Source organism: Struthio camelus, chromosome 18 (genome assembly GCF_040807025.1).
Source record: "Struthio camelus isolate bStrCam1 chromosome 18, bStrCam1.hap1, whole genome shotgun sequence".
Lineage (NCBI taxonomy): Eukaryota > Metazoa > Chordata > Aves > Struthioniformes > Struthionidae > Struthio > Struthio camelus.
Window position 1 is genome coordinate 15,966,360 of NC_090959.1, and position 16,612 is coordinate 15,982,971.

General features: G+C 48.2%; 1 protein-coding gene across 6 annotated transcripts in view; it reads left to right on the plus strand.

Annotated features, from left to right (window-relative positions):
- The window catches only part of SLCO4A1 (solute carrier organic anion transporter family member 4A1), a 32,364-nt gene extending 16,180 nt beyond the window's left edge, over positions 1 to 16,184 (plus strand). For all 6 annotated transcript variants that reach the window (XM_068912158.1, XM_068912157.1, XM_068912154.1 and 3 more), the window contains 11 exons: positions 91 to 1,083; positions 2,164 to 2,254; positions 3,285 to 3,406; positions 4,461 to 4,572; positions 8,551 to 8,705; positions 9,363 to 9,558; positions 10,209 to 10,371; positions 10,801 to 10,973; positions 11,381 to 11,445; positions 12,182 to 12,330; positions 13,408 to 16,184. In XM_068912158.1, coding sequence (XP_068768259.1) covers positions 264 to 1,083; positions 2,164 to 2,254; positions 3,285 to 3,406; positions 4,461 to 4,572; positions 8,551 to 8,705; positions 9,363 to 9,558; positions 10,209 to 10,371; positions 10,801 to 10,973; positions 11,381 to 11,445; positions 12,182 to 12,330; positions 13,408 to 13,557 — 2,196 coding nt within the window. In that variant the 5' untranslated portion in view covers positions 91 to 263 and the 3' untranslated portion in view covers positions 13,558 to 16,184. The remainder of the gene's footprint in view (positions 1 to 90; positions 1,084 to 2,163; positions 2,255 to 3,284; positions 3,407 to 4,460; positions 4,573 to 8,550; positions 8,706 to 9,362; positions 9,559 to 10,208; positions 10,372 to 10,800; positions 10,974 to 11,380; positions 11,446 to 12,181; positions 12,331 to 13,407) is intronic.
- The last annotated feature ends 428 nt before the right edge of the window (positions 16,185 to 16,612 follow it).

Genomic DNA, 16,612 nt, shown 5'->3' on the forward strand with positions numbered 1-16,612 from the left:
AGAAGCGAGGATTTGTTTCAGGACTGAATGACAGTCCTGGGGTGCTTCCCATGCCGAGCTGGCTAACGGCGGCTCCTGTTCTCTTTGCAGAATGAAATATTCCTGACTCAGATGTTCGCCATCTTCCTGCTGCCATAAGTGCCCAAAGTTGCAGCCGCATCCTCGCTACCCCGCAAAGACATCCCGGCGAGAAATCCCGAGCAATCCCTACCCCTTGCCCGCCACCAGAACCCAACCTGCTGCTCAACTTTGGTTTCCCATTCATGGAAATGCCCCATAATTTAACCGGAGAAAATGGCTTCCCTTTCGCTCAGACGCTCGTGTTTTCCAGTCCATCTGCTCCGGTTGAGAACGGCTTGAATTTTGACACACCGAGCCCCAAGGACGCCTGTAACACACCCCTAAGCAACGGCACTGTATATTCCAGCGCAAGCAGCCCTTCGGACTCGTGCGTGAAGCCCCTCTGCGACGCAGCCCCCGAAGAGAAAGCGCAGTACGGCCAAGGGGTCAAATATGTGTCCGCGGAGGAGGAGGAACTTGCGTGCGGGTGGGGGGCCTTCACACCAGGCTGTCTGCAGTTTTTCAACACGCCCAAGGGCATCCTCTTTTTCCTCTGCGTGGCGTCCTTCTTGCAAGGAATGACGGTCAACGGCTTCATCAACACAGTCATCACCTCCATCGAGCGGCGCTTTGATCTCCGCAGCTACCAGAGCGGGCTGATCGCCAGCTCCTACGACATAGCGGCGTGCATCTGCCTCACCTTCGTCAGCTACTTTGGGGGGAACGGCCACAAGCCGCGGTGGCTTGGCTGGGGCGTGCTGGTCATGGGCCTCGGCTCGCTGCTCTTCGCCTTGCCTCACTTCACCACGGGCCGCTACGAGGTGCGTTTCTCGGAGGACGTTGGCGTGTGCGCCTCTAACCGGAGCCTGCCCTGCACGGAGGCGGTCTCCAGCCTCGCAAACTACAGGTTTGTCTTCATGCTCGGGCAGTTCCTGCACGGCGTCGGAGCCACTCCGCTCTACACTCTTGGTGTGACCTATCTAGATGAAAATGTCAAGACTAACTACTCCCCTGTGTACATTGGTAAGTTGAGCAGGCTCTGGTGGAAGAACTTGTGCCTGGATCTGTCGGCTTTGTTGGTGGGGGGGAAACCCGGTCCATCTGTGTTGGCAGCATTGAGAAATTACACAGGGGATACTCCAAGCCTTTTGTTCTAAATAACAGACGAGATGAAAATCAGAGAGAAGCAGCAGCTGCTTGGAAGGTTTTGATTATTTTTTCCCCCTTCCAGTTATTTACAGGCAGGAATGATTTTTGCAAGCGCTGAAATATTCCTGCTGTACGCACCCTGCAGACCTGGAGGTGCCTTCCCCTCCAGCGCGGGTGTCGACATGGGAGAGCCCTCAAGCGCGAGCAAATATAAGCATGATATTAGCTTCTCTGTCTGGCAAACAACCATGAGGTTCACGCCAGCCTGCTGTCCTAGGGATATTGCCCCTACAGCACGAGAAGGACGTTCACTGGAACATTTCAGTGCTGCTGTGGTATAAAATGTAATGAAGCTTTACCAAAAAATAAGCCTAGTTCATTGCACTATTCGGTATTGCTGATCACTTAACGATTGCCAAATACTTATAGCACACTTAGGTAAAATAGTCAATGATCTTTCCACTGCAGTGAACCAAAATAAGTCCTGGGGCTGCAGCATTTAGTGTAGATGTTGCTTATTGCTATCGCTGGTGAGACAACACGGCAGTCAGTGTGCGTTCGCAGGATCACATGCATCCCTGCTAAATAACAAAATAGTAACAACATGAATGTTTTTCCACTGAATGAGTTCTTCAAAGGGACAAAACAAAAAAAATCTCATTGGAGCTATAGCAAACCGTACTTTGCTCCCCTTCCTCTGCCACCCTACCTGGCAAAGAGGGAGCTTAGCCTCCCCGGCCCTGCACCCATCCACGTGGCCGCGGGGAGAGCTGCGTGTGCGAGGCGTTTTCCAGTTTGGTGCCGTTGTTAACCTTGGGCCATCGCAAAAGTCACTCTTTCCTGCAGTCGTCTCTGCACTCCTTTAGCTGAAGTCACAGGCGTCACTGCTCCTTACCGGCGGCGCCCGCGCTGACGTGCTGCCGTTTCTCTAACGTTGCTCGTTTTGCCTTTCAGCTGTTTTCTACACTGCTGCAATCCTTGGGCCTGCAGCGGGTTATCTGGTAGGAGGAATGTTTCTAAATATTTATACTGAAATTGGCAGAGAGTAAGTCACTAAAAAATAATCTTGTTCCTTTTCCTTTATGCTATATGTTTCCTTTGGGGTCAAAAAATCTGGAGGACTGCTAGGTGGAAAGGTGCCCATGGCGCTCAGTGGTGTTTCTCCTGGCAGAGTGCGAGCGGGCCACGGTGGTGGGGGTCGAAGCTCGAGCGGCTGCTTGTGTTAATGCTGTCGCTGGAAGAAAATTGCTCACCAACCTGTCAGCCTAAATCCTTCCTTACGCTGTACTGCTCGCTCTAATTGGGCTATGAGCAGCAGGTGAATTTTTTGAATGAGTTCCCTAATTAGGCAACCCTGCCAACTATGCCACTCTTCCTCCCAGTGATCCAGCCACAACACCTATTCCCTCCTTGTAGGATTTTTACTTGATTGGTTTCTCCTGTTATCTTGCGGTCCCTTTGGCAAATGAATGGGTTAAAAAGGGGGAGTGGGTTGCCGGTGCTTCTTCTGGGGGAAGGAGTGGGTGATCTCCCAGGCTTTCTCCCATAGGATGGGTCTGGGATTGAATGATGATCATAGCAACCCTCAAAGTACCGATGAAGTCTGAAGAGGTGAATGTGCAAACTAGAGATTAAAGGAGGGTTAACTAATGTGATTTCCTGGGCAGTCACTCAGTAAACCTTGTGGTCTCCAGTAAGAGAGCCACATCAGCGCAACGCTCCTTACGTCTTCCTCTGGGAGCTGCTCACGTGGCGGAGGAGTTCACCAGTGCTTTGCCTCTGTTGACATGCAAAACGAACCACAGGTTCCTCTGAACTGAAGGCCCGTCTCAGGGCTTAGTTGCAAGAAGCTATTTGCACAAGTGGCAACCAGGAGGGGGTTTACATCCTGATTTTGGTGTCCCCATGCTCACAGAGGAGGTTGAAGCCCCACACCAGTGCTTTGTCTCCTTCGCTGGCTCCCCAGTGCTCCTCCCAACCTCTGCCAGGATTAACAAGAGGAGAGTCGAGCTCTCCTGCTGTTTCAAACCGCCACCTTTTTCCCTCGTCTCCTTTTCTTGTTTTGTTTCTTATAGGATCGACATCACTCCGGAAAACACGCTCTGGGTGGGGGCATGGTGGATCGGCTTCCTTGGGGCAGGAGCAGCCTCCCTCCTCATCTCCATCCCCATCCTGGGTTACCCTCACCGCCTCCCAGGTACACCTGCCACGAAATGCAGGCTCGCAAGGGAAGGGGCTGGTTTTTCACGGCACTTTGTGTCTCACCTACGCTTTTGTCCAGTCCAGGCTGCTGCAGTTGAGCAGCCGTCAGCTGCTAGGTCCCTCTGGGCAGTCAGATTTGATCAGGCTGTAAATGAGTCCTTGCAAATTAGCTCCTTCACACTGCTTTGGGAAGAGGGGTCTGCCACTGGCACTTAATTACCCCGGACCTCAGAGCAGAACAGTGCGTCCCCGCTTGCTTGAGGTTTGCCTTCTGCTGATGCCCGCCGTGTCCTCATGCTCACGTTCAGGCTCGCGTGCCATATGGGCTGTGCAAAAGGGAGAAGGAGCAAGATTCATTTTCCCTGTGGGCTTTGCCCTTCGTGCACATCTTTGGTCTCCCATATGCCGCTGTGATGCCTCTCCTTCCTTCACCCTCTCTGCTTTTGCCTTTTGTTGTCGTTCGCTGCCCACTTGCACAACCGTCGCATTCGCCGGCCGTCCAGCAGATGGGCAGCACGCCGGTTTTGCTCCCGCCTCCCTCCCTTCTTCCGTTTTGTGGTGCGCCCAACTCGTGTGTTGGACACAGGGCAAAGGGGAGGAAGCGACAGGCAGAGAAAGAAGATCTAGTGTTTTAAAGTGTAATTCGTACACTGATCTCACACCTTTGGCTTTCCAGCTACCTGATTCCCTGCTCTTCCGTTGTCCTGTCCCACTAATCATAGGGATTGTGGAGGGAAGAGAGACTTCTTTGAGAGCAGTCTGGTGTGGAGCGCAGAGATCTCCTACGGGCGTGAAGCGTTGTGGGCAGGGTACCAGGCCCTGCTTGCTGATTGCTGGGAAAGAGAGAAATGCCTGGAGGAAAGCATCTATTGGAAAAAAACAGTCCCTCTCTGACAAGGAAGCGCTGCTGAGCAGTAGCCGAGCAGCTGAGTCAGGCTGGCTGGCGGAGGATGTTGTGCTGCATTTTTCCCCTGTGAATTCACTGCTTGCGTAGCATCCGCATCCCGTGTCTCACATGCTTTTTGTCCCTTTCTGCCTCTGGTTTTCAGGATCCCAGCGCTATATCGTTATGAGAGTGTCGGAGGCCCATCAGCTGAAGGACGGGAGCCACAAGAAAGCATCAGATCCTGACTTTGGCAAAACAGTTAAAGATCTGCCTCGGTGAGAAAACCATCCCATGCATGAGGTTCGGGGAACTCTCCCCATAATCGAGAGGAATAGGACCAAGTTCCGCTTGCTTTCTACAACACTAGTTAAAATATTTTGCCCATGTTTAAATATAGCAATGACACTTTTCCCGCAAAGGAGTTTGCAAAGAGCCCGATCCCGTCAGCTGCCAGAGGCTTTCAGCTCATTTTGAATAAATGACATTCACCTCCTCACAGGTCCAAACTGGGCAAAGTGGCTTAAATAGAAGTTCTGACTGGAGATTGCGAGGGGAGACTAGGGAACGAAAGGCCAGTCTTGTCTAGTGTTTTCAGAAGCTCATTTCCCCATGTGAAGAAGAATCACCTACAGTCATATGCAACACGCTAAGTGTTATGGTGGGTGGCCTAGTGCCAATCTTTAAGTGGTATTATGTGCACAGCTTTAATTCTCTCCTCTCGGTAGCATTATTTCTTCTTGACTGTTCGTGTCTGGCCTCCCCTGGCACAGCTGGGTGTTGTCCAACATCTCCTCTTCTCTGTCTCATCTGAGCTTTTCTTTCTTTCCTCTTATTTTTGTCTCCTCTTAGCTCCCTATTTTGTCCTTTTAATGAGAAAAGAGAGGGGAAAAAAGGATGAAAATGAGTCTTATCTCCATTTCAAATTCAGGAGGCGAGATATCCTTGATTGTAGCTTTCAATTCCCTTTCTGTTTCGTTCCTGGTTTCCTTTTTTGCCTTTCCATCTTCCAGGCACCTTTTATGTGTTTTTTCTCCTCATATCTCCTGCAAAGCAGTGATACAGCAGCGCACTTGATCACGGGGCTGTGGTATTTGGCTGTGCGGGGTATGCGTGCACCCTTGTGCCAAATTCAGTTTAGTCAGAAGTGGCTTAAAGGAATCCTAGAGCATTGGGTTGGAACAAGCAAGAGACTAAACTAAGGTGCAGTCTTTTAACCTGGGAACACTTGCCATGGATCTTTGAAGTCTTTTATGACTTTTTTTTTTTTTGGTGAGTAGTATTTAAATGGTGGTTGGGGAGAGGTGCTTCTTTGTTTACAGCCTGGTTAACTGAATGTGTAAAGTGTGGACGGTGTAGAGAGACTTTGTGCTACCTGGGTATCATTTCCTTTTGGAAGACAAATCGGCCATCAGTAAGAGGAATTTTTGTTTCTGTACCTCTCCCAGGACTACTTTTAAAGGAAGAACTTGCACCTCTAGGTGACGGCTGTACAACGCAAACATTAAACATTACCAAATTTTTGTGCAGCTGCCAGCAATTATTTTTGGACGTTAGGTGTGATATTTGCTTTTGTACTGACGAAGGAGGACAGAAACAAGTGCTCAGAAGAGTATTTTTCCGCACTAGTCAATCTGTATTGCGTCAAAGCGACTTCTGTCACAGTAAGGAATAGTTTGAAGCTGTTGGAGATTTCGTAGGAAGTTTACTAGGGGTTAAGGCAGTTTTATGAAGAATATTACATTGAACAGATTTCAATACTGTTATTAAATGACATTCTTGACAGGGTGCCATTTTCCAAGGTCATGACTTATTCTCTACGCGGAAATTAAATTCAAAACCTGCATTTAAATAATGATAAGGTTATGACTAAAACCAACACAAACAGGGTAGCTAAAATGGCTGAAATGCAGTGCTTTACGCTTTCCTTGCCTCTCTTGAACAAAGCTCTCAGTGATTCTTGGTGAACGCGTCTGAGTGAAAGGTGCAGAGTTAGCTCATCCTTTGGGAGCGTCTAAATGAGCACCTAGAGGTGGGCAGTGCCACTTATATCAAACAAACGAGTCAGGTCAGTGCAGATCTTAATGTGGTTTTTGGTGTTCTAAAACCTCAGAAGTTTCTCCTCTTTTGAAAGTGAAAACTCAACAGACTTCTGTGTTTCCTGCTTTTGATTAATAAAAGGGGAATGCCTTAAAGGGATGCTATCCTGGAAGCTTGCGTTAAAGAGGAGATCACGTATGTGAGCACAGCACTTATGTTCACGTGGACCCGTGCGGAGAACAAGGACAAAGGACACCGTCACTTTTCTTTTAATAAGGGATCAGATGCTGCACATTTTCTCACATTACAGACAGTAAGAGTCCCATAGAAGACAAGCAGACATACCGATGGAATAAAATACTGCTCCATGCTGTCCAGTCCTCTCTAAGAGAGCAGGCATTGCTGAATTCACAACGCTTCTAAATAGCAGGAGCTTACAGGAACGCAGCCGGTACAGCTTAAGCCTCTGCCCTGAAGAGACTTTGGTCTTAATTCTTGGGCTGAAAAGGCCTGATAAAATAGCATCTTCATTTAGCTGATTCTGTCTGCATGCATTTTACTTATTGCGTGCTCCACTCTGGTTGCTCACATGAAATATCCCCTGATGACCGAGCGGAGTGATTCAAATACTGCACACACATAGCCGTGCCAAGGCTGGACAGGAGGGCTTTGTCCTAACTAGATTTATGAGGACCATTGCATGGGTAAAGAGCACCCCTATGTGCCTGTGTGAGTAAAGACTTGCAGGATCCGACTTTTCTACGTAGCAGGATCCCTCTTGGCAGTGCTGAGCTTCCTGAAAGCCCTTGGGCTGCGAGGATGAGGACAGTCGAGACTTCGGAAGAGTTAGGCAGTTTCTGGGCATGATTAAAATCCTGCTGATAGCAACAGAAAGATCTGCATTGACTTTGTTAAACTTTTATGTGCAGCAGTAACTCAGCTACATCTATGACCTGCAAACAATAGACTAAATGAAGCAGTCCTTAATCCTAGTGCTGAAAGGAGTTCCTCCATGTTTTTCTACCTGCAAGTTTAGCCCATAACCTTTGGCCAGCGGGGCTCAAAGTCACTCGAGTGCCATGAACTCCTCCCTCTTCTCTTGAACTGTGAATAGGTGGAAGCATTCATACAATTTATATATCAAATACTGCACACACATAGCCGTGCCAAGAGTTCCAGAAAATGCATTTTCTAGCTAAGAGAGTAGGCTTTATGCTTGCAAGTAAAGCACAGTTGAAAAGGTTGGTCCTGGAGAACTGTTTAGTAAATTAAACTAATCCTAGCAGCTAGACAGTGGTTATTATAAAGCCCCCTGAAATCAATGTATAAGAATGTGTGATATTTCTTCTTTCAACTTCCTTATCCTTTTGCTGTAATGAACGTGTCCACTTCACATTAGTAACATCACACAGATCCCTAAAATCCTGATATATCTGACGCTGAGCCTCAGCACGTCTTACACCGACTTGTCCTGCAGTAGCTTTTCTCCCATTTCTCGTTTCCTCCAAAGTAGTAACTGTTATGGGATTCTGATTCCAGCGCAGCGAGCAGCCTGCTGCATCCCTGTTGCTGTCATCGTTGCAGAGCGAACCGTGTTGTTCCAGTTTCTGAAGCAGGATGTTTCGTTGCGGTGCCGAGGGCATGCAAAACTTGGGGAAAGTTACGTGGCAGACTTTCAAGCTAGTTACAAAACAATCCCGGCAAAGCAGTGAAAACCCTCTTAGTCCAATGTCCGAGAGAGTAGAAGATAATTGAGACCATCCCACCTGCCTGAGGGGCTTTCTGTGTCTCAGAGATGGAATCATTTCTGGATCATCTTTCTGCATATAAATGACACAGGGCAATTTTTCAGGGATATCTGTGCGTCTCTATTAAATGCCATTGGGTCAAAAAGAAAATGTATTTGCTCAACTTACACATTAATCTTAAAGTAAAACTGTGCCTAGGTTGTGGGAGAAAAATTACTTTTTTGTTTTCCGGTGGGACGTAAGGTGTCTTGAAGGTGCTTCTTCCATATGGAAAGGCTTGCTTGGTGTTTCCCATGAGTTGCAACACACCCGTGGTTAAAAGAGGTTGTTACTCTCAGGAGTACCTGGGCACACGAGTAACGTGCACATAAATACGAAGCACAACTTTGTTCCCTGGTCTTGGGGACAGACTTGAACACATCAAAATGTGCCGCAGAAATTCAATTCCAGTATATTTGTCCTTGCCAGGTCAGTGCTGCTGCTTCTGAAGAACCCCACCTTCATCTTCCTCTGCTTAGCAGGAGCCACCGAAGCCACGCTCATTGCTGGCATGTCCACGTTTGGACCCAAGTTCCTTGAGTCTCAGTTTAGTTTAAGTGCCTCTCAAGCTGCTACCTTTTTTGGTAAGGAAACCAGTTCTCTGCAGTGTTCCTCTCCGTTTTGCCTACAAACACAAGAGCGCTGCCAGCCAGCTAGAGTGGAAGCAAACACACCTTGCAGCTCATTCACGGTCAGGGTGTTATTTTTAGCTATTAGCTATTCAGGATCGTTTCCCACCAGCACATCTGTACCAAGTCCATTTTCAGAGCTGTTATCTACTGTCATTAGCGAGAAACATATTGCCTCTGTGTCCGTCTAGGACCCTCAAAAAAAAGGCAAAATAACTTGTAGTCTATTTCTGCTTGTGCATTACCAGGAATCATTACCAACGGCCTCTAACGAGGACAGTCTGAATTGTGGAACTTATTTAACTGTCACAAGCAAGTTGGATATAGGTTCAGTGGGGGTCTAATAAGCAGTTATTCATGATACGGACCTTAAACAGCCAGTTTTTAGAGCTCTAAAAACTTTGCCTTGCCAAGTTCATGGCATGTTATCTGAGCTACTAGAGAGGATCAGCTGTTGTTGCTTTCTTTGTAGCAAAATCCACTGAACTCTCAGCAAGAAGCAGCCAAAGGGTTATTGTCATGCAGAAACACTGCAGTTAATATATTCAGACACACAGAAACTCCTTGCTGGCATTTCTAAACTTGTTTGTCTGTGGGTTTTTCTTTTTTCAGGTTATCTTGTTGTGCCGGCCGGAGGGGGAGGCACATTCCTGGGAGGATTTCTTGTGAATAAATTTAAACTTCGCTGTTCAGGAATCATCAAATTGTGTTTACTTTGCACAGTGTCAAGTCTGCTGGCTATTTTCATTTTTTTTATTCACTGCCCTAACATGCCTATGGCAGGAGTAACCCAGATGTACGAGGGAAGGTAATAATAATCCTATATGTCTTGTACTGTGTGGCCATGGTCAGAAAATAAGGATAACTCCAAATACACGATGCTAATGTTACTCATGTGTTATAGTGATAGAAGATGTGGGTGATTGATAGAAGATGATGTCGAGTGTGACTGCATAGTCAGTCTCACAGGCGGATACTGAGGGTGAGAGCCATATCCCCAGAGTACAGGTGTCCAAGTTAACGCAATTAATCTGTGTTTATGGAACAGGCTTCTTCGGCAGTCTGGGAGACACCAGCACCGCCAGAGCATGTTTCACTCCACTGTTCAGGTGCTCTCACGAGGTCCCCAGCTGTCTCCGGTGGCTATAAAAATTGCATAGGTTGCTGGTTTAGACTACTGGTGGGAATCTCCTGTCCAAATGGGCATATCTCCTTATGAGCTGGTCATTTAAATTCCCTTTGTAGCTGCAGCAAACAGGCACTTCCAGGACACGATTCCTGTTTAATGCTTAAAACCGGGAGACGAAACGTTTCCCCAGCTTGATGTTATGCCTGGCCCATGCCCTCTGGGGTGGCTCTGCACTAGCATCTCCTATCATCCCCCCTTCTCCTCTGATTCTACCCCATTTCCTCCTGGGAAAAGCTGTCCGAGGCCTGACTGCTCCGGTGTTTCTCTAGTGCTTTGCCAGGAGGCCACCTAAACCTGACGGCGGCGTGCAACGCGGAGTGCGGCTGCCTGCGGGAGACTTACAGCCCTGTCTGCGGAAGCGACGGCCTTATGTATTACTCTCCCTGCCATGCAGGATGCAAAGTGTCCAGAAAATTCAAGAGTGGCAAGAATGTACGTCTGCAAGCACTGTGCATTAGCAAGGCAGCAGAACATGCTCTGTAGAGTATTTCGACTGGTCTGCAAATGCCTGTGAAGGTTTGAGTGTGGTTTGGAACCAGCGGAAAAGGCAGAGATGGCCCAGGGAAGTTGGGGGATACTTGAGAGCCGGGCATCACCTGGGAGGACAGGAGAAGGTCCCCTGAGGCTGGGTGATGGGGAGGCACTGGTGACATCCAAGGGCTGCTCGGTAAAGTCCCTTTCTGTTATTTAATAACCTCTGTTGGAAACAGAGGTGCGTCAGGAATGTGGTTTGATTTCTGGATCTCTCCGCTTCAGTAGCCAAATCAAAGGGTTTCCGTGCTGAATTTTTCTGTTTCCAGCCCAGCTGTGACTGTCACAGGGCTCTCCCTGACAAACTGACCGTGGGCATTCGTTCCCCAGGTCTACGGCGAGTGTAGCTGCATTGCCCAAAGCCACCTCTCTGGCCCCGCAGAGGCGGAGGCAGGGAAATGCACCTCCTCTTGTGGGAAAAGGCCCCTGCTCCTCTTCTTCATGTTCATCGTGATCCTCTTCACCTTCCTGAGCAGTATTCCCGCTCTGACAGCAACCCTGCGGTAAGCACGGGATCGCCGCTTCGCGTGCCGGCACCGCAGGAAACCCCCAAAATCCCCATCTCCATTTTATCCCGCTGGCTGCAGCTCTGCGGAGGGTGGGGTGAAAACAACCTGTTCGTAACAGCCTGAGGACCGTGGGACTTCACAGTCTCTGGGAAGGCACATACGAGCGTGTGCAGCTCTGTGCTCTGCGCTCGCGGCGAAGCGATCCGCCAGCAGGCGCCCAGTGTGCCCGCGGCGGAGGAGACCGACGTTGCCCCGGGGCGAACCTCGGGCTCCAAGGGGAAAGGAGACCTGTTGAGCAAACGAGTGCCCCGCGGCTGTCGGAGCCGAGCGTGGTGGTGGTGGGCGGAGGGAGGTGCCGGCAGCCCGGCAGCGTTTTCCAACGATCCCTTTTTCTTCCCTAGGTGTGTCTCCGACAGACAAAAGTCGTTTGCGCTTGGGATCCAGTGGATCGTAGTGCGAACTCTAGGTAGAGTACAGAGTGAATTTGTGCGTGTATGTATGGTCCATTGGTTTGGTGGAGCACATATGACACTGTTATCTAAGAAGAAAGATGTAGGGTTGGAAAAGAGGGGGATAAAACATGTGATACGGAAAGGAGGATCTTTTCTCTTGTCTGTGTGCACTCATAAAAAAGCAATCCTCTTTGCATACAGTTTGCAAACTAAAGTAAAGAGCTGAACACAGCAAACAGGTCCGTCCTTATGAATAGCTCACACGGCTCTGGGGCAACATGACAGAAAAGGTCATGTAGGTAGGGGATTCAGACGTTGAGGTGCTTTTAGATGCTAAAAGTTCCTTTTGGTTGATCTCTTCCTTCTGCCGTCTTTGGAAGGAAGCATCTCTTTAACCATCCAGTTGGCTGTTGAAATGAAAATGAAGAATTTCATAACATGTCTCAGAAAGGGTAAAGGAAGAGCAGTGCGGTCCTGGCAACGTGTCCGTATTTTAAGAACAAAAGAGGCAGAGGTGTTGAAGCCTCGTGTGCAGTCTGTAGACTAGGATGCTCAGAGGATTCCCTGGACTGTCAGTTCTCGAAACTTGACGTGTTTTGGGTACCGTTTTGCTCTAGGTTCTTTGGAAAACTACAGCCCTACAAGTTGCAGGTTGTTTGCACAGTCGCAGCAGCAGCAGAGCCTGGTGCACTTTGCAAGGCTGGTAGAGAGATGCTCTATAACCTGAAGGCCCCTTCTCTCTCCCTGCAGGAGGCATTCCTGGCCCCATCGCCTTTGGGTCGATGATTGATAAATCGTGCCTGCTTTGGCAGGACCAGTGCGGTGAGCAAGGTTCTTGCTACATTTACCAGAACTCAGCCATGAGCCGATACACCCTGATTGCTGGACTTGTCTACAAGGTGATGCCTATTGTTTCGTTTTGCGATAAAATAAACAGTACTGTAGGAGGCGGCATTTTGCATGGAGAGAGGATTTTGCAAAACTGTGTTTTGCAAATCTGCCCATAACACAAATTATACTGTAACGCAGGAAATGTTTTCACTAAAGGCAGAGCTCCATTTACTTCTTGTCGTGTAATGGTGCTTCAGGCACCATCATTCTCTTACGTTCTCATTATTTTCTGGGCTTACAGTTTTTGTTGCAGCATATGAAAAATCTCCTCTTCTCCTAACAATTACTGAAGTGACTTTTGCTAGGAATGGAATTAAATACACAACTGCAGCGTGTCAGTGAGAATGAGAGAGGCCATTGTAGGCAAGCTGTAAATAACCATTCCCCGATCACTGCTAGAAAATACAAGAGCTAAGCTGCAAGTTTCATATTTATTAGCTCAAAAGCACCGTTTTAACTGCTCCCAAACAAGCACTTGGCTTACAGAGCAGGGTTTAGCAGTTGCTGTGATAAAGAGACTTTCAAAATCCTTTGAGAAAATAGCTCTGGCAGTGTCAGTCCACTCTGTGCTGTGCTCCAGGCTGAACAGCCTGACAAATTCCCAATGTCTCATTGCTATGGAGCCCAATAATGTCAAATTTTTGCTGTATCCAGCCCTGCTCCCCGACTTACCCCGGTTTCACCCTTGTCTCCTCCCCCAAACCTCCTCAGCAAATCTCATCCCAAAAATGAGCAGCTGCCTCTGGACAAATTCACACCCTCAATTCGGAATTGTCTGCTGGTACCAAAAATACCAGACCGACCCTCTCTCAAATTTGGAGACCTCTGATTTCCATCCCTGGCAACTGCTTGGCTTGTGTTGAGTCCTGCGGCCAAGCAGGGCTGCACTGGGGTCTCCCCTCGTGCCAGCGGCTTGGGATGCTCGAGGGCACCGTGAGGTTTGATGTCTTGCTGGACCCACCGTGAGGTTTGATGTCTTGCTGCTGGGTTACAGCAGCTGAGGACTGGGCCCCGTTTGGGGAACGCAGCGGGGATGCTGGGCTCTCCTGAGAGCAAGCACTAACGGGACATCTTTGTGGCTGCAGGTGCTAGGAACCTCCTTCTTTATAGTCGCCTGTTTACTTTACAAACCGCCGCCAGCAGAATCCGCTCCGGGAAGCTCACGTGCATCTGAAAATGGCATCTGTGACCTCCAGGAAAACAAACCATCACTCCAGACTGAAGAGGATAAATAGCGCTATAAATGTGCAAGTGACCCTCTCTCAATCTCAAAAATACTACGACAAGACATTATTCGATTCCTAGGATTTTTTAATTAATAGTAATATTATTGCTTTTTTAGCTCAAGAGGGATAACTTAATTAACCACTGGTGTGCTTGCTATTTTCTTAACAGCAGAAGCACATTTAAAGTTGTGCGCTGATGCCATATATGATTATTTAATTTAACTTAAAGAAAGGGCTACTATAGCTTTATTCCATGTCTGTAACAAGTAAGGACCGCATTCTCCACTAGTGGAAATAGGCACTGGTAACTCCAATGGAGTGCACGTGGTTTAAACCACAAGAGGATCTGGGCCCCAATATCTGCATTGTAAATCCAACTGTAGCAAAGCTTGCATTGAGGCTTCTTAGGCTTGAAAAGAGACTTGCTGTCCTGCAATCTGCTTTGCAAAGAGGACAGCTAGCCCTTAAACTACTGTATGCAAAGCAGGCAGCCCAGACGGTGTCTTCTTTCTCCCCGTGACGCATCCAGCATTGCTTGCCAACCACGCCAGTGTGCTCCGGCTGTGCTGAGCTCTTCCGTTCAGTAGCAGAGCATCTAATTATGAGAGCTCATATTACTGTGTAACGGGAGATAGGTTTAAGACGGGATTTGTCTAGCAAATTCATCAGTACACTACAGGCAGCAACCCCTGAGTGCTGTCGAATACTGTACTTTCCCTGCCTGGTTTCACTTGCAGGATTTACGGCACGGTGGCACTTCATTTTTGTTGTTTTTTTTAAAGGTGATGCCTTTTGTAATGTACTGTACAAAACTTGAACTTATTTCTTGCCGTTGTTCATTGGATGCTTTGTTGTGGGGTGCAGGAACACGTCAGATACGGATCTATGCAAAGCTTCTCTTTGTTTGCTCTGTAAAGATGTTGTTTTTAGGTACACGTGAAAAAAACAGAATGGATTTAATTTTTTCTCTAGACTGCTAGCTTAAGGGAGAGCTTGCCGTAATGACAGACTTTATTGTGTGAAGTGAATGCTGGATTGTAACCGGCCCGTTCTTTGCAAATAGAGAGGGCAGTGTTCTCAAAATGGCCTTTGAACATGCACTTGCAATATTGAACACATGTCATTTCTAAGGGGTAAAGAACAGGATTTCAGTGTCTGACAGGCATACGTCTGGGTTCCGGACTTCCCTACACATCCCCAGTCAGGCCAGTTTATTGCTTAGTCTGCACATATTTGCACAGACAAAAAATCCAGGTACAACTCTGAGGGTAGGTGGAGGCCCATGGGAAGATTGTGGCCGACCCCGGCAATCCTACACTGTAAAAAACCAGCTCACCGGGACAGGGCGTACAGTGCTGATTTTGTGCCAGATGCTATTTAGAATTACTCTGTAGATATTTTGTATATTTATGTTTTCATAAATGGACACAGGATGGGAAGCTGGTTTTAGTTAGTTATCTAAGGACCAAATCTGCTCCGAGTGAAGGTAAAGCCTGCTCGAGGTTAGTCCTCTCCCGTTGCAAATGGGGAAAGCAGTACTGGGGGTATAAACGAGAATGAGGTCAATCCTCATCCCTGAGTGGCTTTAAAGAAAGCAAACCTCTTCCATTCGCACATCCTCTTCAACCAAAGCCCAGGAGCTAGCTTGCCCTTTCAAAAGTCCCGTTTTGCCAACTGTTGTGTAGCACTGGAAGGACTTCAGTGCCTCTGGTAACGTGGTCACTGCTAAAAAGCCTGGGAGCGTTAGCAGTGAGGTGAAGGGTGGGCTTGGTCTGCTTGAACATCAGCCGCTGGTGCCGTATGGATGGCCTCGGGTATGGTGGGAACAGCCTGGGCCCAGTGCGGCAGCTCAGCAAGGTCTGGGCTCGTGAGGGTGGCTGTAGCACCAGGCTCACGCTTTCTGCTGTATTGTGAGCCTCCAAGTGTGGTTTTGGGCACAAAAGTGCATGCACTGAGGCACATGCACCTCTGCGCAGTATCTCCCCGGAGGTGGACGGGAAGGGAAGAAGCAGGTGAGCCCCAGGGGACACTGAAAGCTGCTCTTCCTGAGGGCCTTTGGGCAGGAATTAACCCCAGCAGTCCACAAATGCCAAAAGGTTTTCATAACCCTCACCCAGTTTCATAGGCACGTGCATCCAAGAGCCGGTCCCTCCAGCCCTGTCCCAGCGACCGCCCTTCACAGCTCACAGACACTTCGGGTACAAGCAGGAACCTTTGGAAGGGGAAAATGCATGAATGTATTTTGGGAACATATTTTATGTATGATGTATGTATGAAAGGTAGAAGCTGTGGGGTTTTTTTAATATATACTTACATATATATATATATATTACATAAAAAGGATATTGCGATGCAATTCTAGTGTTTATAAAAGGAGCTTTATCTGAATGTGTATATCAAGAGCAAAAGGAAACCTCACAGGATTCGGGTGGCTTATTATGTCAATGTGGGACTGAAAAGTCATGGGCTTAATTAAGTAGCAAAAATGTGTTCATATTCCATAAATATATTATGTAGGTGTACAGGTAATTTAAAAAAAAAACCAACCCTCTTCGAATGTATGTTTCCCAGTCTCATGTAAAGTATTATATTGCTATAAAAGGAACAGAAATATAACCAGTATTTCACAGGTACTTCTGTGTGTGTCTTTCATCAGCTGCCCCTCTCTTTGAGGCCCCCCAGCAGCTGGAGACCTTCCCAGCTACATCCCTCTGCAGACCAGGCTGGACCCGGCGTAGAGGGTGCTCGAGGTTTTTCCCGCATTGCCACCTTGTTCTGGTGCCTGAGCTGGGCTGACAAGGGTCTCAGAGGCCACCCCACGAGGCAAGTTTGCATTTAGGTCTGTGTTTAAGTCGAGGCGTTAAATACAGCTTCTCTTGGATGGGGAGCTCCGGATAGCAGCATCGCCCTTGCGGGACTGAAGATGCTGCTCGATACGCTGTGGGTTTGTGTCTTCTCCTGCTGGCCTGTCTTCTCCTCCTGTGAAGAAGGAGGACGCCAGCTCTCGAAGGCAGAGTGAGGTTTTGGGTTGCTGAGGAAGAAGCGGCAAGGGGGAAAGGTAAAT